Source organism: Penicillium subrubescens (genome assembly GCF_028828155.1).
Source record: "Penicillium subrubescens strain IBT 31985 chromosome Unknown utg000011l_segment0_segment0, whole genome shotgun sequence".
NCBI lineage: Eukaryota > Fungi > Ascomycota > Eurotiomycetes > Eurotiales > Aspergillaceae > Penicillium > Penicillium subrubescens.
Genome location: NW_026643161.1, coordinates 496023 through 521506, shown reverse-complemented (window position 1 = coordinate 521506; position 25484 = coordinate 496023). Strand labels below are relative to the sequence as shown.

Sequence of the window (25484 nt, the reverse complement as noted above, 5' to 3'; positions counted from 1 at the left end):
GAAGCCAGTAGAAGCTTTGTCGATCGTCTTGTAAAGTATACCATGAGGTCTCGAGGGCCACCACCCTCTTCTCCCATTCCCAATAGCTATGGGGAGGGGGTCCTTTCTATCGCCGCACGAAACGGGAATATAGGGATTGTTCGATGTGTCGTTGATGCCGGGGATCTTGATGTCGAAGCTTTGACCGACATATTACCGGATGCAGTGAAGGGCGGTAATCTGCCGGTGACAAGGCTACTCATTAACGCTGGCGCTGACGCTTGCGTTCTGGATAATGCTCGAAGGAGCCTCCTCTGATCAGTTAAGATGGATCGTTATAAAGCGCGGAGTAGTAGTATTCCGTTTAAAAAAGACTTCGCTGTCCTCGTATAACTTATATGTACTGTCCTTGTTCCAAACAGTAGCTGTATGTACCTTCCTAACACCTTAGACGTTAGATCTGTATCTAAAGCATATTATTGTAGCTGGCTTAGGAAGTGCTGCTCCAGCTCAAGACCTTGGGATTAGAGCACCCGCTGGTCTGTGCTCTTCTTCATCACTTGCATGGTACTGTGTGGCTGTTATATCCCCCTAAAATATCTATTCTAGCTGAGGAGCAGGGTCAGGCTTGGCTTGAATGTCGCCTTGGGCCAAAATAGTGTGCTTGTTGTCCGACACCATGAATATTACCCGAAAGGACAGAATTTCAGCGGGATTATTTTGTAAGTCGCCTATTTAATGTGTTAGTCATGATTCACCCAAGACTAACTAATTGCTAGGTATTAACAGCGTGGATTTATTAGTCGCTTATATAGTCCGAGCAAGTGTCCCGCGGATATAAATTACCGAACCACTCACTGTTCACTGTCTTCCAATAGGAGGTTTAACTTCTTTAGTTAGATCAACTCACTATAGCACTAGAGGCGCTAAATCATTGGTTCGATTACAAACAGACTGCATGGGAGGACAGCATATATGGACTTTACTGAGCGACGCACTTAGCTACTGAACACGATTCTCCGATTAAAAGTATCCAAGGCTTTCAGAATAAAAAGGGACGACTAGCAGAAAGTCTTCGAACACTGTCTCTCCGGCTGCTATGCATGGCATCGCCACATTCAGGACTCCAGAGAAGAGTGCTGCTGGCTATTTGTCTACTATGCGTTATCAGACGAGCTACGAGAACGATTTCTTTACAGGCCAGTGGAATCGCTTGCATTATTTGGGGTTGTCGCATCGCTCCCTGCGGCTCCTATTGATTCCTGGGGCCTGGTGTTCCTTGCTCTCGTAAGTGGCGCATCGGTTAGCGTTAGGAAAGGTTCTACCGGTGGTTACTTTGCCAAGTTAGATGCGAGAAGATTCCTTACCGTCTGACAAAAAACATTAGAGGACTTATCGCAGCTCATATTGAGCCAAAAAGGAGCATCCGTCTCAGGAATGAATCAGCTTCACACCAACTGAATGGAACAACCTACTTTGGTTCGGTCATACCTTGAAAGAACAGGACCATGTTTTTGGCTGGCCGCTTAAAGGCGAACCACCAGTAGAGACCCCTAAAGACCCAACGAAAAATATACCCAACGAAGAAATGACTCAGATAGTCATAGATAACCATTGGGTTCAAAAGCTACAGAAGCAACTCCGGTAATGACCTATACTTGTTGTAAGCAGTAGGAAAAAGTCCGAAAAGACGCAGAAAGTCCTAAGCTTAAAGAACATATTCACTTAATCTAACGGCATCTCTTAAGCTCATAGCTTATCTTAGTTAATGAGGCTCAACCTTCCGAAAGCTTGCTTATTGAGGAGGAGAGGGAGGAAGATACACTCCACTATACTAAAAAGAAATTAGACTTTATTCCAGATTTTCATTCTGCTAAAGAAGGGGCCGATGATAATCACGGCCAGGGAGGCGAGGAAGAATCTAAACTTAGGAAAATATTTAAGACTACCTTACCAGTCCAGGAAAAGATAGTTGCTTTAACTCGGCTGTTAACTTTACCGCAGAGGATTGCTCCGGAGATAAGCACTAGAGGTGCTAGCACTTATGTATCTTTAGCGTGACTTAGTATAATACTCTATGAGTCAATGTATCTGATCTATTCAAGGGAAAGCTCGTGGCAAACCTATGCTATAGTTAGACCGCTGTTCTTCCATCATCTCGGTCCACTTTGTCACCCCTGACGAAAAGCTAAGGGACAACTTCAAAAAAGATTGGGATCAACTTAATAGCGACTGGATTTGGCTTATCCTCGATGAAAAGGAGACAACGGTAGGCCACTTTTCACCATCTACATCGAAGATAACGGCGATTTCAAAGTCCGCGCTCGGTCGGGCAATCTCCCAGCGGCCATTCAAAACGCCTTGAGACCACTGCTAGCTGCGGACGCAGACAGCATGAAGGCACTTGTACGTCGCCTGGAACACCTTGCGAGGTTCAGAATGACAAGACAATTGGCCAATCCGGGCGTGCGGCCCCGCACATTATCTTGTCTCATCTCGATCAAGGTAGATACTGTACCGGAGGGCCAGAAAGATATAGGAAATAAAATTCTGTCCGTGCAAAAATTATTTTCTGGTTCGATGAAGTAATACCTGCGGCCCATGGATTAGGCACAGCTTGTGTCTCTGGACAGACCGTTTACACCGCTGGTTCTGGACAAAAATGATCACGAATTAACGTGCTTCCTTTGGCTATATCTGCCCTGACTCATACTGCCTGACCCATACTGAAAATGTCGGATGACTTGTTTCCAACCACGGTAACCAATATGATTGGCTTTTCCATTATGCGTGACTGCACAGTATAAAACAAACGCCTCCCAGTAATGACCTATGAGCTCAGATACAAGAAGTAATACGCATTCAACGATCAGTCCATAAAATTGAAAATCAATTCAGGCATTGTTCCGTACGTTGCGGTTTCGTCTCTAGCGTGCGCTTGGCTTCACACCAGGCTTGAGCTACCTTTTAGCGAACCTTCTACTTGAAATTGGCATTGATGGACTTGGCATATAATTTGAGGGTTTACCCGGTATAAAAGAATCAGATAAAATTAGTTTTGCTCACGAGCTTGGCCTATGAGCTTTGTCTTTTAATGCATATATCGTATGCACCAAAACAACCGTTCTCACCCTGACAGTCCAGCACTGTGGTAAAGCAGTCCCCTGTTGTTGGACACCCGCACCGTACCCAGGCATTAGCACATTTGAAGATGCAGTTATTCAAAGTATTCGCACAACTTTGGCCTCCACTGACCCGCGCACATATCTGCTGCCTCCCAGTAATCTCCCCCACCACATTACCACCACTAGGAAGACCATAGGTGAATTCACCTAGAGCCCACAATAGAACGACGTAGGACACTGTTTTATGCCACATTTCTGCGCGTAAACCCTGTGAAATGAGTAATCGTCACGAAGACCGTGAATTCTTGCAAAAGAGGAGCAGCTCACTTTTCTTGTTTAAAGTATCAAGTGTCAGTGTCGTAGGAGTAGGGCAGGGTATAGCTTTAGGGAATCTTTCGGTGATAGATTGCGAGTTATATTTTGAGTAGTCTTAGCTTTTAGGGGTCACTTAGTTATAAGTGACTTCGGGGCTTTTTTGGAGAAATTTAGAGAGTTTGCGAACTTAGGGGCCTCTTAGGATCTTATACCTTAGTAGCTACTTAGCACTAAACAAGTGACATAGTCGATGAGGTCACTATCTATAGTAGTGTAATACTATACCTTCCTCTAAAGAAGCCTAGACTTCTTTAAGAGACTAAAGCTACTTAGCACTAAATAAGTGATATAGTCGTTAAGGTTACTATCTATAGTAGTATAATACTATACCTTCCTCTAAAGAAGCCTAGACTTATCTAATATATTTAGTCTCTTGAAATTCTGAAGAAGTCTAGACTTCTTTAGAGGAAGGTATAGTATCACACTACTATAGATAGTGACCTTATCAATTATGTCACTTATTCAGTGCTAAGTAGCTACTAAGGTATAAGATTCTGAGAGGCCCCTAAGCTCGCAAACTCTCTAAATTTCTTCAAAAGCCCCGAAGTCACTTATAATTAAGTGACCCCTAAAGCTAAGACTACTGTATGTATATTTCGTTTTGGGCCGGAGCTGCCAGAATTGGCGTCGTTTGACGCCGAAAATGGCGTCGTCGGCCCAGGGGCTTCATGCCACGGCCCTAAAGCGACACGCCCACGCACGCGCTATCGGACCCGCGACCCACCCGACAAGCCCCACGCCTGGTGGCAAAACAGCCCCTTGACCATGACCCACCTGGCTATCACCCTGTTATCACCCCTTTCTCACCTGCTTCTCACCCAGCGCTCACCTGCTTCTCACCCGCCCTCACCTAGAGCCAACCTAGCGCTCACCTATACGCACCCTCGGCTCACCTCCCATTTCTTGCCGATTCCTGTAACGTCAAAACCTTTCAATGCATGGCCCCAGTCGGAGACGGAGATAGAAAAAAAAAATTGGTCCGCTCGTATCTAGTAGTAGGGGCTATGGCTTTTCCAGTAGGGGCTATGGCTTTTCCAATATAAATAGTGCACGCCCATGCTTTTTGAGATATATTCCCTTTCCTCCCAACTATACTCAAATCCATACTCCACTGCCACACTTGACCTCCAAGGCTAGTTTTCCTCCCTCTCGGTATCTCCCCGCGTTGCAGGTCGCTCCGATCACTGCCAACGACACGATAAGATGATTAGGCATCAGCGTCGATCTGGCCATGGAAGCCCTTACTTCGAATCGTCTTGCACAGAGTCCGAGAAAAGTGACGCAGAATCCGAAACCAACATGTCAACTCCGGAGCGTCCTTCAGTGTCAGGTAGACGCAACTCTCGAATTTTCCTCGCTCATAAACGTGGGCGTAACCGAAGGTTATCAATCGGTTCTAGCTCTACATCTGATGATGACAGAGGAAGTCGGACTCGCTACACAAGGCAGAAAAAGAAGCCCAGACTAGGAATACAGCCAGACAACATAACAACGGTCAAAGGCTGGCAGAATGACGCAGGCTTAAGCGACGCTGAAGTGGGGGATTCGACAACAGATCCAGATATCGAGACGGATAACACTTCATCTGATAGCGATAGTGATGGCTATGCAGAAGGTACGAAGACTCAGATTGCTTTTATTAAGAATCGTTGGGAAAGGTAAGCGAAGTCCACCGGTGGATATTCTCTGTAATCCATTGCCTAACTAGTGCCCAGATTCTGTCGGAAACAGCATCAAAAACAGTATATCTCTCCCAATTCGAGATGGAATGAGCCTCAGAACGCCCTTCGGGGGGCAGGAAAGAGAGAGTTCACTAAGTTTCTTTACTGGCTACTTCGAGTAGAGCGGGGTCAGGATAGGCGACGGACAAAAGGTATCCGGAGGGCTAGTACTCTTGGTACGTATTGGAAGAACTTTCTTCGCTATTACGAGAAAGCCAACGAGGACTCAATGCCACATGATCTGGCACGAAGAATGAGAAAGGTTAGACTTGAATATTCTTGTAATGAACATAGTACTGACGGAATGATTTCTGAAGAGCATTCGGAAGATTGTGAAAACGAAAGGGTTGATCACCGATGAAAAAGAGAAGCCACCGCTATATATTGAGGATGTGGTTGTCTTGCAAGAAGCGGTTCTCCGTACGATGGAAAAGCGGTTCTATATTGGACTTCAACGAATGCAACAATGCCTCTACAATCTCATGGCCTGCTTTACGGTGAATCGAATCAGTGCAATGAGAATGCTTCAATACAAACACATACAGTGCTCGATCCAACGAGATCCAAAAGGGGGGCCGCCCCGTATTCTACTGGAGATCACCTACGAGTTTGCTAAAAAGTATCTTGGTGTGACACAAGGGTATGGGTTGATGAACACTTTCTATATGATAAGTTGCTCTCTGTAGATACAAACAACTGACATTAAACAGCAACACTTTCATCATTCCCGAGATCATCCATGATCCCTCGCTTATGTTAAGCCCACATGAGTTTTTACTGGGTATTCTCTTCGACGACGATGCTTTCCGTGCCCCTGCAATAAGATCCCGGGACGACCTAAGGAAACTTTGGCTAGAAGATGGCCGGCAGCAGCTACAACTACCCCTGAAACACGAGAAGGCAGATCATTATGTATTCTGTAAGGTTGTGGCAACTCGCGGCGTTATTCAGATTGTGCGAGATCAACCGATCTCATCCACAGCTCTAGGAAAGCAGTATCAAACTTTCGGGGAAATTGCAGGCTTTCCTAACCTTTACACACATTGCAACCGTTATGGTGGTGGGACGATCCTCAATCAAAGTAGTAAGTCACTTAGCTCTTAATCATTGGGTGAAAGAAGAAAGGAGAACTAAGCAGGTAAAGGACTCGTGAGCGACGCACAACAAAACTTGATCATGAAACACGCCAGTACTCGAACGTTTTTGAACCATTATCTCCCACGTCGCATCGGTACAGACATGCAGGCCTTGATGCGAGGTCTGGAACCTGACACAGCGATGATGAGAGCTGTCACTCGGATGGGCAGATGGGTTGATACACGACGGCCTCGCGAACTTACTGATGCTCAGAAAGCCAGTGTTGAAACAATGCCGGAGCTGCAAGACGCGATCCACAAACGTGACAGGTTTGCTCTCAGTCTGAAACAAAGCCGCAAGAAGAGCCGCACTGAACTGGATCGGCATGAACAACTCAAGAGGGATGTAATCAACACACGCAGTCGGCTCCTTTACAATCTTCGCAAGCGTGTCCGGGAAGAATTTGATAGCAGTCAAGCAGTCGAGGATATTCAGCGACAGCTTGCTGCGGGAACAGCAGTTCATGACGACAAAACCAAGGAGCGGTTGGTAGCGGAGGAAAACATGCTGCCAGAGCAGATTTTTCTTTTGGAAAAGCTGATGACATGGCCGACCTCGTTGTCATTGGAGCGGGAGTGGAAGCGGCGCAACGAGGCAGTTGAAGCCGTTCGTATGTACTGCCGTGTGCGAGAAGGTGGGCCTCGACGAGGACGAAGACCGAAGAACCCCCCCACCTGTCGTGATAGTCTTGCACCACACAGCGCCCCTACACCAGCTTCTACACAGATCCCCATGTTACGTTTGCCGCGCGACGATGCTTTACGAAGAGCAGAAAAGTATATCCAGGCCGCCGCCCGACCACTAGGATGCTTCCAATGTTTTGGAAACCTAGAAGAATCGGAAGACTGTCGGATGAAACAATATTCTAGGCATAAACATCTTCTTCGTCACTTTAGGACTGCACATCTGGATGACCGTCACTGCAAGTACTGCAAAATGTCACTGGAGCATGAAGATGGTCTAAGGAGGCATGCTTATGAGAAGCATAGATTAAAGACTTAGGCCTTTCTGCTACCGTACGTTTTGAAATTGGTGCAACCTCTGAATGACATGATTGCTCTTTAGACTAAAATCCCCTTGTATATATTCAAAGTTCTTTCGAGAATTATGTACGCATTCTTCCATACATAGGTTACAATAATTTCAGGCGTGAACTCATTTATAAGTTCGATATATCAGACACCTCTATGCCCTCTCCTGAAGCCGGTTTCCTCGAGAGGTACTATTTAACATTAATCACGAGTGGTGCAGCTAATGATGCCCTAGACCTCGTTCCTTCTATTTTCTTTCCTTCTTAGCTAATTGATGGGGTAAGACCGAAGTCCTACCTACTAATTTCAGGAGCAACAGCGGCTAATGAGTCGAAGTGATGAGGGACAAAGAGAAGTTTTTTTCCTAACGTGAGAGCCTACTAAAAGGTTTGTTTGAAGTGTGTTATGTCACATGATGATTATGCAACTCAAACATCCCGGAAGCGCCCGAGGCTAGTAGCATTCAGGGTCCAGGGTATGGACAACAAAATTACAGAGTATGCCTATCTCGGATTTCCCTGCATCCTTTCTCTATTTTGCCCCAGTACTAGCAATCCTGACAGCGGTGCGGAGACAAGATCTGCGCTGAAGAGCAGAAGAGCCGAATGATGGAAGGGGCCCTGCCTAACAGCCCAGGGAAGATAGCGCTTCTTTCCCTGCTCTACTGATGACGACCGTCGCAACGAGCGTCATGGCTACGGCACTGAAACTCTATACATGCAGCCCAGCGGGTATACTTCAGCCCTCCAACTCACTACCATCACGACCAGCGTCGTAAACACGCCCACAACGATCATTATCCTCGCATCTGATGCCACTGCCTCAGTCTTCTCAGCCTTTCAGCCGTCAGGATGGGATAGTAGGAGTACGACGGATTTTCTTACCATTAGTCCAGCCGTCTGCCTATAGCACTGGCTGTATCAAGAAATGTCATCGACCAAGCACTACTCGGCTGCGTACTGCTGTGCTAGGTATGTCTATATGCCCCTTCATCTTATGTTGTTTCAATAGTCACCTTGTCTGTTCGATTTCCCTAACTATTGAGCCTCAGTGGTTTCGTATTTCGAGCACCGGGGCATGCTCTGCTGTGGTAAGTTGGCATGTTTGTGCAAAATTCAAATGCGGCGAGACCACCATCACCGCGCCGTTGGCGCCTAACAAAGATATAACGGGCCAACAGCTAATCTCTCTAGGTCTGAAAGGCTAAAACAGGTGGCACACTTTAGTTAGCCACATCAACCATGGATTAAAAAAAGTTACCGAATACGAACGACGGTTTCTTTTTGCCTCATGCTCATACAAACGTCATTATTCCGGAAGGCCCATTAAATATTCTATATAGCTAACGATGACTTTCAAAAACGTCGTGAACATTTTGACTGTTACAAACTACAATCAACATAAAGACTATGGGACAAGAATTGAATCCAGAATTTGAGAAAGTGATCGGGCATCATTTCCATGACCAAGGTTTGGTGGAGGAGGCTCTGGAAGAGTCTGGACTAGCATCTGCAGGGAATGAGCGGCTGGCCTTACTAGGAGACAAAATTCTCGACCTTATGCTGCTTCGTCGTTGGTACCATGAAGGCAACACTACAGGTATGTCTATCCTTCCATAATAGGTCTATCCTTCCATAATAGACATCAGGCTAATATACACAGAACAAGGGACATGCCAGCTTCAGACTTACGCCTGCAACAAGCAGTTAACCTCTATGGCTAGAGCCTTGGATTTGCAGAGATTTATCCACCAAAGACCAGACCTAGAAAGGAGTGTACCAGATAGCACATTGGCTACTACCGTGGAAGCTATTCTTGGTGCAGTTTGGCTTGATTCCGACGAGGACGTACAGCAGGTGAATGAAGTTATGGAGAAAATTAGGCTGTATCCATCCTCTGGCCGCGTTCCTACCTGATGTGCGGGATCCTCCACAGGTGAAAGTTGATTTAAATAATTTAACTATCCATCTATTTCTGTATTACGTATTGTCGATAATAAGAATCCGAGGGATTTCTTATGACTTGGAATATGCTACCCTCGGACAACAACAAGCTCTTATTCTTTTACAGAGCACCTAACGAACCAGAATGCCTTTGTCCGTTGTCACTACCCGACTTGGAAAAGGCAATACCACAGTCGGACAACCGGGCGGTTATCTTCCAATGAAACTACAATATCATGATGTTGGGTATACTTCTTATCGAAATTTTCATGCAGTCAAGGTTCGAGCGGTTCTGTACCAGGCAGGAAGACAGACACCAAGACAGAGGCCAATTCTGACCTGAAGATTGCCTACCGCCTAATAAACACAATGGACGACACACTGCATTGCGCTGCCATACGGGCTTGTTTAGATCTTGACTGGTTTCCAGAGGGTCAAGAGTCCTGCTTGAAGCTTGGAAGGTCAGAAAAGCGCTATTCACGAATGTTATTGAGCTGCTGAAGAGAGAGCAAGGGCTTGATTCCTCACTATGGAAACAATTATGCTCAACAATCCTTCTAGATGGATGTACCTGTGAGATTTCGGGGGCACGTAAACCAAAATACTAAGCCTTTTCTCGACGGAGGCCTATTGCTAGGATACTTCACGCCACGGGCACGGTGTGAAATATTTGGATTTAGGTGTACTGTCCGAGGCCGTAAAAGGAAGCGTTTGCACCGCTCCCGACTAAGGCCTCACTGAGGGAATGAGGCACGCTGCCACGGAATTGTACTAGCGCCACCCGTTGTGAGGCAATTTCATAGCGTAAGGGCACGATTGTGATCTCAGTCTTGATTTGCGGTCTCTCGTCAATAAGTGGTCGTAGTGGGCCCCTTGCAACGCGGTCTTGAGATCCCCGCCGGGCTGCTCGCTCGACAGGCCTGTCACCCTTAAGACGCGCGACTTTCTCTGGTTAGCTATCGCTATTTGCCTTGCTATTGTGGTAAATAAGATGAGGGTGGACCATACCTCGTTTGTTGATAGAAGGGCAGCTCACCTTTCCGGTGCGGCTGAATCCACTAACAGCCGCGGCGTATTGAGCATGGACCTAAAGTCACTAATATCATAAATTCTTGTGCATATTCGCAACCTTATGAAATCCGGTTTGCCGATTACGTGTAATGGCTATGTCACTGCAGCTCATTATAACAATACCCATAGAATTCCTAACCAGATATCGCCATTATTAAGTTGCTGTTGTCGACTTGGAGCCTTATTTGTAATACCCTTGAAGCCGAAGCAAATTCGAGGGGCTGGTAAGAGCGACATCGCTCTATTGATCTCGATTATACATTGCACATCATTAGTGGACTTGACCACAAGACATTCATCGAGCCCTTGGATCGATAAGCCAATCCGAGTGCTAGGTCAATCGTCGAGCGGGGTTCTCTGGCTGGATTCTTTGTTTGCTATCTGCACGGTACTTTGTAGAGCAAACAAAGAGAGCGCCGAGATCAGGTGGGAGAGAAGACAGGGGCCCCTTTTGACTATTGCTACATATATCCTTAGATCCTCACTTATTCTCCTAGAGTTTTTCTGCCCCTGACCCAATCTTGCCGAAGCCTTCAAAGTGCACATTTCATGTGCCCTCACCCATCCGTAATGTCGAAGAACGAGGGTTTTCGCACACTCTTGCCTGCGAATGAAAAGCGGGTGATAGGGTCTGTTGTTACAGAAGCAAAAAAGGAAATTCGGCGCAATGCTTCTTACGCTTGTACAGAGTGCCAGAGAAAGAAGACCAAGGTCACAATCCCGGCTTATCCTAGGTCAGAGTACGGAGCTAACATACTATCTTTCATTTAGTGCTCTGGAACGACGCCATGCACAAGGTGTACAACCGAAGCCCGCCAGTGTCTATACAATCATAGTGGCGATCGCCGACGCAAAGCATATACTGCCAGGCTGTTGAATTCACATGCTGCTCTTGTTCGACTGGCTGTCAAGCTTCGGTCCACAAGTCTCAAAGAGATATTATGGTTGGTCTGGCAAATTCAGAGCTTGCCGAGTGATCAAGACGCAGTCGAGTATCTTCTTCACACTCTGGATTAGTACATATGGGTCCTTCAAGTGCTGCTTTTCATCGATGAAGTGTCTCACATCGACTACCTGATGTAGCCAGAACGAAGCATCGTACGTACAGTGAATAGCTCAATGCAATATATTTCCATGTACCTACACATGAAGGGTTCAACTCTGTCAAATAGATCATGCTTGTCCGTAAATCATTCATGTTCGTTTTCATGAATGGCCCTCTAGTCTTTTATGTGTGCTCCTTTTCCACCAAGCTCGATGGGTTATCGCAGACCTTCACTACCTGATCACTTTGAAAGGAAAAGAAGCACTTACATCAGCCTAAGGACGCCGGTTGAAAAGCAAATTAAGATACCCAGCTAGTAGCAAACTGCAAATAATAACGTAGTGGAATATCTCTCAATGGATGAGGAGGCCGCAAGGCTGACTCGCATACCGAGCGCTGACGGCGACTGTCTATCGCCTCTGGCTTGGTGGTATCGATATACCGGTCCATGTAGATGAGCCGAAGCAAATCTAAGTGATGGGTTGACTTAGTCCATAGAATGGTGTTCTAGAGCATTAAGCAATATGCTCCAGAAGACCTTAGCGAATACCGAGCCGACACTGATTATCGGCCTGTGTAGCAAGGCATTGGTGCCCGTTTCAGCTCCATTTCTTCGCTGTTAGTGTTGAGTCTCAAGGTGCTGTCGCTATGATGCAGCTCCAGGTCCTCATTGTTGATACTGTGTCGCGAGGCAAAGTTTGCTTGAATTGTAGCGGCGTTCAGGTGGCTCATCGTATCGTAGTCCGAATCCATTTTGTCGGGCTTAGTTTAAGCGTTAAAGGTAGTAACCGTGATGAAATCGGCTTTGTAATTGCTAAAGCCTTCTGGAAATTCAATTGCGAGATAATTCCAGGACGACTTACGGTCCTTGTTGGTTCCTGGGAAGGTGCTGGTATGTACTCCATCAGAAAACTGCGGGCGTTGATCAGTGCTGACACTGAGCACCAAATGGTTATTTTGAACCTCATGAAGGCAAACTAAGCGCTTTTTCTCACCCAACCAGCTACACTGGTGGCTACAATAATACTAGATTATTTGAACCCCAAACTCATTACATCACCGGTGAGAGCCGCGGTATGCCTCTAACTACTGAGCATTTACGCAAAATGTTCAATGGCTAGTGAGGATTTGATGAAGAGGAAAGGTCGGTAGGTTGAAATTGACGTAAATGCTATATATACCCTAGATAGGGGGTTGTGTCTGAGAGTGCGAGGAATATGACACGGCCTGATGAACAACCGATTGCCACCGTTGCTGCAGATATACGAAATGAAGAAGGGCTGGATGGTCGATACTCTGGAGGCAACCACAACAGGTTTGATCCATTAAAGGTTATCCAGGAGATGTTGCCACTCAAGCCAAACCCATGTATTTTTGGTAGGGTCAAACGACTGGCGCCGGGCGCAACAGGCTCAGTGGACCCTAAATTTAAGGTGCCAATCACTGTGTGAAGATGGGTGGGCGTACTTCTATCAAATTGGAGGAAGTGATAAGAGTGAATGTCAAGGGTGGACACGCATTGGCCGGTGGCAGGATTCCAGATCCTGACGGTCTTATCACTCGACGCTGATGCGAGTCGGCTTCCATCTGACGACCACGTAATCGACATGACCCCTCTACTATGCCCCTTGAGGGTAGCCGCGCACTGGCCGGTGGCCAGATCCCAGATCCTGGCGGTCTTACCACTCGACGCTGATGCGAGTCGGCTTCCGTCTGGCGACCAGGCAATTGAGGTGACTAAGCTACTATGCCCCTCAAGGGTGGTCGCGCACTGGCCGGTGGCCGGATCCCAGATCCTCACGGTCTTATCGTAGGACGATAATGCGAGTCGGCTTCCATCTGGCGACCAGGCAATCGAGTTGACCGAGTCACTATGTCCCTCGATAGTAGACGCGCACTGGCCGGTGGCCGGATCCCAGATCCTGACGGTCTTATCACTCGACGCTGATGCAAGTCGGCTTCCATCTAGCGACCAGGCAATCAAGTTGACTGAGTCACTATGTCCCTCGATAGTAGACCCGCACTGGCCGGTGGCCGGATCCCAGATCCTCACGGTGTTATCAGCCGACGCTGACGCGAGTCGGCTTCCATCTGGCGACCAGGCAATCGACGTGACCAAGTCACTATGTCCCTCGAGGGTAGACGCGCACTGGCTAGTGGCCGGATCCCAGATCCTGACGGTGTTATCAGCCGACGCCGATGCGAGTCGGCTGCCATCTGGCGACCAGGCAATCGACGTGACCGTGTCACTATGTCCCTTGAGGGTAGACAGGCACTGACCAGTGGCCGGATCCCAGATCCTCAAGGTCTCATCATGAGATGCTGATGTGAGTCGGCTTCCATCTGGCGACCAGGCAATCGACGTGACCCGGCTACTATGCCCATCGAGGGTAGCCGCGCATTGGTCAGTGGCCGGATCCCAGATCCTCACGGTCTTATCGTAGGACACTAATGCGAGTCGGCTTCCATCTGGCGACCAGGTAATCGAGTTGACGAAGCTACTATGCCGCTCGAGGGTAGACGCGTACTGGCCAGTGGCCAGATCCCAGATCCTGACGGTCTTATCACTCGACGCTGATGCGAGTCGGCTTCCATCTGGCGACCAGGCAATTGAGGTGACTAAGCCACTATGCCCCTCAAGGGTGGTCGCGCACTGGCCGGTGGCCGGATCCCAGATCCTGACGGTCTTATCGTAGGACGCTGATGCGAGTCGGCTTCCATCTAGCGACCAGGCAATCGACGTGACCGAGTCACTATGTCCCTCGAGGGTAGACGCGCACTGGCCGGTGGCCGGATTCCAGATCCTTACGGTCCTATCGTAGGACGCTGATGCGAGTCGGCTTCTATCTGGCGACCAGGTAATCGACGTGACCGAGTCACTATGTCCCTCGAGGGTAGACAGGCACTGACCAGTGGCCGGATCCCAGATCCTCACGGTCCTATCGTAGGACGCTGATGCGAGTCGGCTTCCATCTGGCGACCAGGTAATCGACGTGACCGAGTCAATATGTCCCTCGAGGGTAGACAGGCACTGACCAGTGGCCGGATCCCAGATCCTCACGGTCCTATCGTAGGACGCTGATGTGAGTCGGCTGCCATCTGGCGACCAGGTAATCGACGTGACCGAGTCACTATGTCCCTCGAGGGTTTGAAGACATGAACTCCAGCTGCCATCTACTACTGGACTGTTCAAAATCCAATCGGGTTTCTCTTTCTGATAACATGTCCTGGTGGTACTTTGAGTTGGGCTAAAGACAAGTCCCGAACTGTATACCTGAAGGGGGCTGATTTCGATCGCATTTCTGTGGTATCGAATGAATCGGGACGCGTCTTGAACTCGGTCTAGCAGATCCCGTGACTCTCCTTTTTTCTGTGAAGTGCTTAGTTAAAGTCGAGCTATTTTCAAAAATTTCAAAAATCACTCACCTGGAGTAAGTCCTCTAGCTTCAGCATAGCGGTTATTCCTTCTAGTACGCTTCCCAAAATCCCGAGGCTTTCGAGCCAGTGAAGATATTTCTGCTGTAAAAACCTATACACACAGCCTCCATCATCAAGGCTATGATACTCGTCTTCACCACACCAACCTTCTAAAAGGTGATCAACCCAATACACACACGAGTATTTTACTGCTGTTAAAGGATTAGAGCGTAGATGTGTGAATCCATCGGTTGAAACTCCAAGCTTAAGATCGAGGATATTATGCTGAAGTGTCTTGAACATAGTTTGTAGAGATCGCGAGAAAATTGCAAGATGTTGTGCTTCTTGGCCCTCCGGAAACACCTCGATCCGTGCCTTTTCGAGTAGAAATTCCTTTGCAGACTGATGAATGAAAACAATAAAGTCCTCACGCCAAGTCAGGAACGAGCCACAAAGTGCGATAATCTCCAGTAAAGCTTCATCGTCATCGGAGAGATCATCAGGTATTTCAACTAGGGCAGTTAGTTCATCAAGAGTAATAGGACGATACGCAATTAACATAACAGCCAGTATTCGCTTGCAGATCTCAGCATCTTCAGACGTTCGAACCTGATCAATCATTCGACCGTATAAAGCATCTAGTCCAGGAGGGAACTCCTTAAGTCTTTTAAGGACATATCTCCGCGATGTCCTGTTGAGATCTTAACAAACTAGGGCGACCCAGAGGAAAGTGCCTTGTGAGTGTGACGATAAGTGACGGTAAACAACATCACGCATTTCATCTTTATACTTTTTGACTTCTGCTAATTGGTGGACCTTATGCCGAATGAACTGTTGCACAGCGTTATGAACGGATAACTCGTTTAACTCTAATGAGATAGGCGCTGTCTGAGTTGTAGTATTCAAACGCTCTTCGATACCAGGCCAGTTGCGGCTCGAGACAATCCACTTCACGTGTGGGTAGGTGGATGATTCCTGGACAACTAAGTTCAGAAGGAGAGGGAGGTCCTTTGTGCATTCGTCTAGCGCATCGATCACCAGATAAGTATTCTGTAGGGTGGGATCTTTCAACATATCGTTGAAGATCTTTGAGAGCGCATTCCATGCGTTTATGTCCTCAAATAGGGTCTTTCCAGCTTGATCGTACCGGCTCCGCACATGGGAGAGAAGCGATGCCTGCCTCACGACCAGTGAATATATCAGGCCACGAAGGACGGCTGTTGCACTATTGATTCGTACGTCCGTAGCTTGGCAAAAAAAGAAGGCGAGATTTGCATTATCCCCGATCGATCTGGTCAGTTCGTTGATGATCCCGCACAGTAGCATTGTCTTGCCTTTGCCAGGATCACCCTTGATCCAGAGGAGACGGCTGCTCTGGTTGTCTTGCCACTGTTTGAACTGCTCGTTGTCTAAAATCCATCGATACGAGTCTATGAGCAACCCTCCGTTGGTTTGTTCGATGCGGTCCTTGTCATCATGTGGACTGGTCGTTCGCAGATCCCGCAAGCACGCTTGATTCAATGACGCCTCCGGTTGCACTGGGGCAATCCAACTATTAGCCAGATTCTGTGCGAGTCGTGATTTCTACTACGTACCGAACTGAGCAGTAATATCGCCATGGTTCTCTCCGATTTGAAGCCCCGAGTTAGAGCCGTCGTATGAAATATTAGTTCCCATAATAGTCCATGATAGTCCTCAAATCAGGTTGATGCTTGGTAGTACCGAAGTTGGCGTTGCCGAATTGGAAGTTTACCCCGCAATCAGCTGACCGATGTATTTGGTCAGGGGAGCCAATCTTATCGATTTTACGGGCACACAGGTCAGCGGGACCCATAAAAGTTCATCGGGACCAAAAACATTCTGACTAATTTTGCATTCCGCTGAGTTGCCGGATCTTAATAGGACCTAAGTCCCTAAGCCATACAATATTCTTCAATACACGGATTTCTTTTGGATTTTTCTGTATTTAAATTTAGGTAACCTATATGTGGTTATGAAACAAACAGATTAAAGTAAATATTATAACTTATTAAGACCTAAAATATTTTGGGTCCCGATGAACTCTTTTTGGGTCCCGTTGAGCTGGAACCCGCGATTTTACTCCGGATATATCGACAAGAGGTTTATGCTGACATAATAAGTAGTGACCACGCAGTGCCAGTTCACTCATAATCGTAAAGTAAAAGCGTTTTAGTTAATGATCAGATGAGGCCACACATCGCGCAATGTATTTTATTTCAAGTACATTACATAAAAAACAATAAGGTGACTTTGTGCACGAATACGTTTCACAATCTTACGAGAAACTAAGTTAAAGATAGACTAGCGTGTTTCAAAATAGAGTTCGAGAAAGAATCGAAAAGAACAAAGAGGTGAAACTGATTTCGAGCGGCCCTGTACTCCGTACAGTACAGTACATTAGATAATAGATTTTCTGAGGATGGTATATCTAGTAGCGGCAAAATTCTCTGAGGTAGATGGTCACCAGGGGATGCTCAGAACTGATCGAAGTGAAACCAATCGATTACTGTATTTCTCCGGCCGGAAACAATTCTTCCCGATCGAAATAGTTCTGTTCTGATGACCATATAATTAAACAATCAATCAAGGAGTGATGCTGGGAACGCTAGAGATCCTTTTCGTTTCTTTGAACTGGTGTCGGGTAATAGGAGCCCTAGAAAGGTGAGAAGGCTTAGAACGCAGGAGATACTTTGCCGTGACGTACTAGCTGAGAGCGAAGGAACGACCAAAATCCAGATGGATCCGCGCTGAAGATAAAGACCTGCCCAGAATCTCGAATCCGTATGCCTAAACATACATCTGCCCCGCAAATCTGGCTAAACTCGTGTGACTTTTTCTCTAGGCTCGTTTTGCGCCGGTCTCTTTTTTGTCGAAGTGATTTCCTCCCCTGCGATCCACGAGAAGCACTAGCCATTATACCGGTAAGGTGAGGGTCCGAGGTTGTAACGGGGGGCCAGGTAACGGGGCTTGGTTTGACTTGTACAGCGAGTATTAGCTAGCAACTAAGAGCGTGGAAGAGGGGGACACACGCCTTTTATTTCTTTAAAAGCCCACGCAGGTATATAATATGTCATCACACCTTGTAATTTATTGAAAAGTATAGCCACCGCATTCTCCGAGTGGCTGAAGGGTAACACTTCCAACACTAGCTACTTAATCGCCGCGACCACCAAAACGGATCCCTTGTCTAGTTGATGAGTAATCATTTAATAGAGTAAATTGAGTACAAGGATCACGGTGACAGGGAAGACGGTAACCTTAGTTCAGGGGAGACTGGTAAAAGTTGTAGTCTGAAGGCTGCGACACCATTTGGTTCACTCACTGACCCCACGGACCCCGCCCGCCCGCCGTGAAAGAGTCAGATTATCGCGAAATAGGGTTGCGGGTAGCCTGCTCTCTCTGGCGTCCGACACCCAATTTTTTCTAGGATTGTAAAGACGAGACGCTATTGTTAGAAAGATGTGGAATTTTTTTGACTATAAATATTGGTCCTCAGTCTGATGCCTCTGTTATGCTATCGCTGGTTCGATAACACGCCCTCCCTTCAAGAATAATCTACCTTCATTAGTTATGCGGTCTGTCAACCTTCTTATACTAGGCCTAGCATACCTCGCAGGAGCGCTTGCAAATCTAGTCTCTGAGAGTGTTAATACTACCGAGCTTGATATTCGCCGCACCAATGCTTATCGATCCATCGCCTACTTTGTCAACTGGGTCAGTGCGCAATAACAACACCAGAATAAAATCACCCAGAACCACTGACTGGGCATATTAGGCGATCTATGGTCGTAACTTCAATCCTCAGGACCTCCCGGCCGACCAACTAACGCATGTGCTATATGCATTTGCTAACGTCCATCCAGATACCGGAATAGTGTATATTTCGGATTCTTGGGCCGACATAGAGAAGCACTATACTACTGATTCATGGACTGATACTGGAAATAACGTTTATGGATGTGCGAAACAGCTATTCCTGCTCAAGAAGAAGAATAGAAATCTCAAGATCCTACTGTCTATTGGCGGTTGGACCTATTCAGCTAACTTTGCGAAGCCCCTCGACACCGCCACGGGCCGTGCAAATTTCGCTTCCTCCGCTAAAGATCTAGTGATGAACCTTGGCTTTGATGGTATTGACATTGATTGGGAAGTAAGATCGGCAAAATATTGATCTTTATTACAAGAGAAATACTAATAGACACCTAGTATCCTGCGGATGAAACACAGGCAGATAATATGGTTGCAACGCTTCAACAATTACGCTCGGTATGCCATAGCAACACCCCTACCCCTTATTAGGCTCGAACTGACAGAAAAATAAGAGCTTAGACACATACAGCGCTACAGAAGACAGAAATTATCACTTCCTGATTAGCGTTGCATGCCCGGCTGGTATATTCTTCTAACCCTATAGTTTCATTGCTTCGTTTCTGATCCAGATACAGGACCAGCAAACTATCAAAAACTCCATATATCAGACATGGACAAATACCTTGATTTCTGGAACCTTATGGCCTATGACTACTCCGGTAGCTGGGATACCACCGCTGGCCATGACGCCAGTATCTATGCTTCGACTAGCAACCCATCTAGCACGCCCTTCAACACTGACCAGGCCGTCAAATACTATATCTCGCAAGGAGTAGCCGCCAGCAAGATTGTTATAGGTATGCCACTCTATGGGCGCTCATTTTTGAACACTAATGGGCCTGGTACTTCTTACACCGGCGTTGGAAGCGGTAGCTGGGAGAAGGGAGTGTGGGACTACAAGGCGCTACCCCAGCCTGGGGCAGAGGTTAGCTACCTTGAACAACCTATAGCTAGCTATAGTTATGATTCGTCGCAACGGACGATGATTAGCTATGATGACCCTCAAGTTGCACGAAAGAAGGCAGAGTATATTATGTCAAAAGGTTTGGGTGGGGGGATGTGGTGGGAAAGCAGTGGGGACAAGAAAGGCTCTGATAGCTTGATAAAAACGGTATGTGCCCTGATCCAGCTATTTCTCCTTGCAGGGTTGTCGTTAGCTAGGGGGTTTGTTTACTTACCGAACATTCTTCCCTTAGGTTGTTAATAAATTTGGCGGTGTCTGCGCTCTGGAGCAAGTCCAGAACGAGCTGAATTATCCGTCATCCTCTTACGATAACCTAAAGGCTGGATTTCCTTCCAATTAAGAGGCCGCTGTTAACTCAGTCAAGAGAATTCACGATAGCGTCTATTCCGCTCGGCTACTAAGGCGCCTATGGAGGAACGGTCGGTTATATATGAATAACATAACATTTGTTTTGAATAAATTGACTACGGATTCTTTTTTACTAGTATAAAATCTAAGGACTAGTAGGATTTCCTGAGAGAGCGGTTTGTAACCACTCTAGAATCTTAAGTACTTTTTATTCTATTTTACAAACCAAACAGGACGCTAGGCCTTGGACTAGAAATTGAGTACCGTTAGAGAATATCCATATCCAAAAAACCTCTTCTAGTTAGGTCTCTAACTCTCATATTTGTCAAATACATTAGTATGCAGTTTATTGTTCACGTAGCTTGACCGCGTGGCTTTATATTACCGCTGATGCTTTACCTAGAACTTAAATATAACTGTCAAACGGCGTGTTCTGTTTAAGAGTATCGTGCAAGAGGCCGTAGCCGGGGCTCTTAGAGTCTGAAACCTATCCCACGTGAGGCTGTCTAGACGTCACGAAGTGATTAAACCATAACGCTCACGGTTTTTATGGACAGTATATGCAACTTTACTAGCGGGACTACCAGAGTAAACGGACGGAAACCTGATTCCTTACGTTTTGAAAAACGTTGGAAGCATCCTAGCTGTGACAGGATAAATGGAATATAGGAAAAAAATCCATTAACATACATATAGGACCAGATTCGAATTACTAGATGAGCAACACAAAATAAAGGACCAAGTCTTAAATATGGCCCAAATACAGGAATAAGAACAAAATGAACACCGATTAAGGCTCCCCCTTTCGCGAAAAGAGCAAGCGAAAACTTCTTAAGAGAACTATACCTAGAGCCAACGATGACCACAATCAAACGCTGGGATCCTCAAGACTTTGCTCCAAAACTTCCTGAAGATAACGTGTTTCGTCACGGTGAAGGCTGACTTAGGGATTTTGCGGCCATCCGAAGCAAATTTTCAGTCTCGCATCCACTCACAAGAACGGGCTCAAAAACACTGGGAAGTTTCGCGACAATATGCCATTCAACTACCTTCTATAGACGTTATCGACGAAAGTTTCCTAGCAACCTGAAAATAATTTAGTCCAAACCAACATTTTCAGTGATCCGCACAGGCTGACCTTGGAGCATGCAGTCGGATCTTTCTGGGCTTCGGAACAGGCCTGCTCTGTCATGTCGACTACCACCTGCCGCTGAACGGAAGTCACAAGCTTCTCAGTGTTGTCGGCGGAGTTGATCACATGGAGCTTGCCATTCCAGTCGCTTTCGATAATGCGTCCAATAGACCACCATCTCTGCGCTCTTTGTTGAAGCTCTCCGCGTCTATCTGTACGAGGAATATATTAGTGTCGGGTGCTTCAAATTATAAAAGCGAGTTGAAGAGCATTACTCACCCTATAGTACTCTTTATGCAGCCAAGCTTTATGATACGAGATTATGTCACGCAATCCACCACCGCCCCTCCCGCCTATGGTGGCATAGACCGTTATAGGGGTCCCTTTGTTCTTTCCCCCGTAATCATTCATTGCGGTATAGGCGAACCAGTAGCAGTTATTACCAATAGGTTTGTACGTCCCCCCATTTTTGCTCACTCGCGAGATGGTTTCAGCGAGGCTAATGAAGCTGGGCTTCTTGTCGGTGTAAATGTAAGACTCTAAAGGGAGAGGAAGGTCATGTGGACCGTTCCATCGGCCTTTTTCGCCCTTTTCATCAAAGCCAATTGTCACTCTATCCACCGAGTCACGGCTAAAGGTGATTGGATTGATACTCGTGGTAATGACGTCGATGCTACTCTTTGGTACTCTACGCTCCGCGTAAACACGCGCTCGTTTATTTGACAATTCATCCTCAACGACGAATTGTATGTATTCATGGCCCCAAGCTGAGTCAAGATTTTTGACTCGCGTTAGACTGACGACGCGAAGAGATTCGTAGTCTTGGCTTGTATTGAGAATATGCTCGTACTATTCCTCTGGTAAGTAATGCTTCACTTTATTCGAAAAAACAAGCGGCATCGTGGTAGACATAGGAAAATAGTAAAAGCAAATCGTATAATTGTCCAAGGATACAGTACAGTACAAAGTATTCGAGTAGGACTGTGAGCGAACTCTCCTTTGATTTGTAGTAAATTTCAAGTATGAACCGGCGCCTTAAACCTATATATCGGAAACAAGTAGAGCTCTTCTATCGGGGTGGAGCTAATGCTGTACGGTTGGAGCATTTCACTTCTCCCTCGGCGTGGTGGATTAATGCGTGTGAATATACAAGGTCTGATCGCTAAAACGTGTGCTAACAAGAGGGAGCCCGAAGAGATTTGCGATGCTTCCTTTTGCTTGGAGGACTTGCTGATACAAGTCTATTTCCCGATGAACGAGGCTCAGGGCTTCGTGCAATCTCCGAAAGGGTTTGAGTCTGAGCACCGATTTATTGGCAAGAAAATCAACACGACACTCTAAGTTCTGGTTCGATGGCGGACTAACATCCACTATGACATTAGCAGTGCTAAGAACGATTATCTCAGATAGGGTCAAAAGTACAATTATTACCTAATTACTCCTTTTCTGTAAATAGCTTGGATCTGATGTAATGAGTAGTTGCTGGCCTGATGGAGGGACGCGCAGTGTGGCTATTTTGTATAATATGTATCTTCTAGGCTATTGTGGCTTCCTATTGGATGCCCGCTCTGCGACTAACTTAAAACAGATCCTTGCCCTGCGACCACTAAAACGGATCCTTGCCCTGCGACCACCAAAACGGATCCCTGTCTGCAACCACCAAAAAAGATCTATGCTTGGAAACTGTGAACTCCAATCCTTTGTCAAGAGTCGTGGGTTGGCGGCCGGGTAGTTCCTTCCAGATATACAATATTAAGATGTTCTTCGTGCTTTAGGAAATGTTGTCCACAGGGAACCAAATTAGTATCGGCAGGGATCCGTTTTAGTGGTTGCGGCGTATTCGCAGTCCTGTTTTATTCGCAGGTTCCGTGGAGCTAAACAGAGAATTTACCTGGATAAGCAATAGGCGTATCGTAATCCACTTCCCACTTTTGAAGCCACTAAAATGGATCCCGCTGATTGACTAGTGTGATCTCTAGTTAACTGTCCAAGTTTTCCATTGTTTGCAGCTTAGTAATTCCTATTCCCCTCCTTAGATATGTAATGGAGGGGCTTTTTTGGTGCTCTAAAGGATTGATGCCTGCAGATATCCTTTTGACTAGTCGCAGGGATGTGTTCTAGTACCCAGAGAGATAAAACATGGCGCATTTGCAGTTCTATATCATTCAAGAATACTTCACTGTCTAATGGGGACCTTCACTGTGGATAGACAAACTTACTGTGTTCTACTGTATATTGTAACGCCACTTTTCACCTTTTGTTACCGCTATGCGTTGGGTTTTGGGTACAAGTTTGTGGATCCACTCCAGGTGCTTAGAAGTCTTGTTCGCTATTTGAGTATACTTGTATTGTATTTCTAATGGACATAGATTGAAAGCGACGAGGGAAAAGCCGCCACTGTACTCCAACGACTACGCTCCGAGACTATTTCCATCCCAGAATTATAGTCCCGATGAAGCAGAAGTGCTGCTAATAAAATCGCTGCGATGTACGATCTGCCATGGCTATCGATCTGCCTGGTATCACAGAAGACACTCGAGTGATCCGATCAGATTTCCAGCGGTAGGAGTTTGTTCTCGTCGACGAACGAAATGCAAGCTATATCAACTGAGATGGAGCGCCTCTGTCGTGGACTTGCTGGTCATTCCGGAATTACCGGCGGATTCGCACATGGTACAAACGGAAAACTCTTCGAAGAAGCCACTGCTAGTTTGATATATATGTGACAATAATAGTCTGATATCTGTGCAACAATTTCTGATGTCATTCGTTCTCCTAATATGCTGGAAGAACATGACTTTCTCGTAAACAAGTTGATTGGCAGCTCTTTGAGGGAGTGTTATCTCTTGTCCTGTAGTAATAACTTTATAATCTGGTTCATTGTGGAGTCACTAAGGATATTACAATCACACAAAGATCTACTGGCACAGTAATCACCGCTTATATATATTACCATACATGCGATATGTGGTTTTCCCTTGGAAGCGGAGTACTATAAGGCCTCATGGAGAATCTTGAAGCGTGATCTGTCTAGGACGATCAGCAGAATCAATTAGCTGGGTATAATTATCAGTAAGATATGGTAAATATAAAAAGAGAGGGAGGCCATTGAAAAGTTTGGTTGTAATTGCAAATAAGCGTAAATCAAAAATATAAAGCAAGAATAATCTCAGATCAATACAAATTTCTCCCCTTCAATATCAGACAGGATTCCCTTCCTTCTTTAATGACAGACGGAGTTTGACGTGGAAGTCGCAGAAGCAGACTCGCTATCTAATACGGTAGCCGATGGAGAGACCGTGCTCGAAGAAGAGACCGTGCTCGAAGAAGAGACCGTGCTCGAAGAAGAGACCGTGCTCGACGAAGAGACCGTGCTCGAAGAAGAGACCGTGCTCGAAGAAGAGACCGTGCTCGAAGAAGAGACTGTGCTCGAAGAAGAGAAGGTGCTCGGGGAAGAGATCACCGACATGGACAATGGGCTAGTAGTGGTCATTAACTTATAATCAGACGCACTGCACCAACTGCCAACCCGTAGTCCATCGTTCAAGGTGCATGCTGACTTATCGCCGTTCTGATTGAAGAAGGTGACTTCACCAGCATCTGTGACCTTTATCCAGGCGACATCCTTGCCATCTTCAGTCCCACATGCTCCTACACTGAGGGTGGTGAAATCTTTGCGCTTGCCGTCCACGATCTCGCTCAGCTCTGCAAAGCCGGTCAGTATCTGGTAGTCAGGTTCAAATAGGTAGTATTGATACCTGAACAATCGGTTCCATTGATCTCTGCAAATGGTTCAGAGTAACCTGTACATCCATGGTTATCGTTGGACCACATCAGGCATTGGTGATCCTGGTTGATGACTCCGAGGGAAGCCCCCAAAGAGGTGCGAATAAAAGCTCCAATGAGAGCTGCTTGTACCAGAAGGTTCATTTTAGCGGATTGACAAAACTAGTTTTAAGTAATAGTAGATGATGATAGGGGCCACGCCGCTCTTTATAGTCAGGCTATATAAGGTCTCAGCTCAATCTACCTGCGACTATCAAAACGGACTCCTGCAACTACAAGAACAGACCCCTGCAATACCCAAATGGTGCTTCTGGGGCAGGAACTGCAAGCCAATACGGAAGTGCCGAGTAAATATGGAAAGAAGCTACTGAATAAGATACCCGATTTGTATTTTGAGTTACAGTACAGTACCACTATGATTGATATTTTGTAGAAGATCCTCCAAGTTTGGCTATGAGATTTTCGGACCACGTGAAGTGTATATAATGAACGAACTTCCCCTTCGACCAACAAATATTC

General features: G+C 46.4%; 5 protein-coding genes across 5 annotated transcripts; 2 read left to right on the top strand and 3 right to left on the bottom strand.

Annotated features, from left to right (window-relative positions):
* Window positions 1-5658: 5658 nt before the first annotated feature.
* On the top strand, window positions 5659-7339 carry N7473_012547 (DUF3435 domain-containing protein; the record flags this gene model as incomplete). Its single annotated transcript, XM_057158486.1, has 4 exons — window positions 5659-5697; window positions 5746-5840; window positions 5911-6284; window positions 6345-7339. The coding sequence occupies 4 exons, from the start codon at window positions 5659-5661 to the stop codon at window positions 7337-7339; spliced, it is 1503 nt and encodes a 500-aa protein (XP_057002440.1).
* Window positions 7340-8777: 1438 nt separating this feature from the next.
* N7473_012546 (uncharacterized protein) lies at window positions 8778-9284 on the top strand (the record flags this gene model as incomplete). Its single annotated transcript, XM_057158485.1, has 2 exons — window positions 8778-8967; window positions 9031-9284. The coding sequence occupies 2 exons, from the start codon at window positions 8778-8780 to the stop codon at window positions 9282-9284; spliced, it is 444 nt and encodes a 147-aa protein (XP_057002439.1).
* Window positions 9285-11991: 2707 nt separating this feature from the next.
* N7473_012545 (uncharacterized protein) lies at window positions 11992-12180 on the bottom strand (the record flags this gene model as incomplete). The annotated part of the gene is made up of 1 exon (XM_057158484.1): window positions 11992-12180. The coding sequence occupies one exon, from the start codon at window positions 12178-12180 to the stop codon at window positions 11992-11994; it is 189 nt and encodes a 62-aa protein (XP_057002438.1).
* A 418-nt stretch (window positions 12181-12598) lies between these two features.
* N7473_012544 (uncharacterized protein) lies at window positions 12599-16608 on the bottom strand (the record flags this gene model as incomplete). The annotated part of the gene is made up of 4 exons (XM_057158483.1): window positions 16440-16608; window positions 15556-16382; window positions 14854-15501; window positions 12599-14797 (listed from the first exon to the last, which is right to left on the bottom strand). Exons 1-4 carry the CDS (start codon window positions 16519-16521, stop codon window positions 12599-12601), a joined length of 3756 nt encoding a protein of 1251 aa, XP_057002437.1. The 5' UTR covers window positions 16522-16608.
* A 7840-nt stretch (window positions 16609-24448) lies between these two features.
* N7473_012543 (uncharacterized protein) lies at window positions 24449-25109 on the bottom strand (the record flags this gene model as incomplete). Its single annotated transcript, XM_057158482.1, has 3 exons — window positions 24449-24658; window positions 24709-24884; window positions 24938-25109. 3 exons carry the CDS (start codon window positions 25107-25109, stop codon window positions 24449-24451), a joined length of 558 nt encoding a protein of 185 aa, XP_057002436.1.
* Between the last annotated feature and the right edge of the window lie 375 nt (window positions 25110-25484).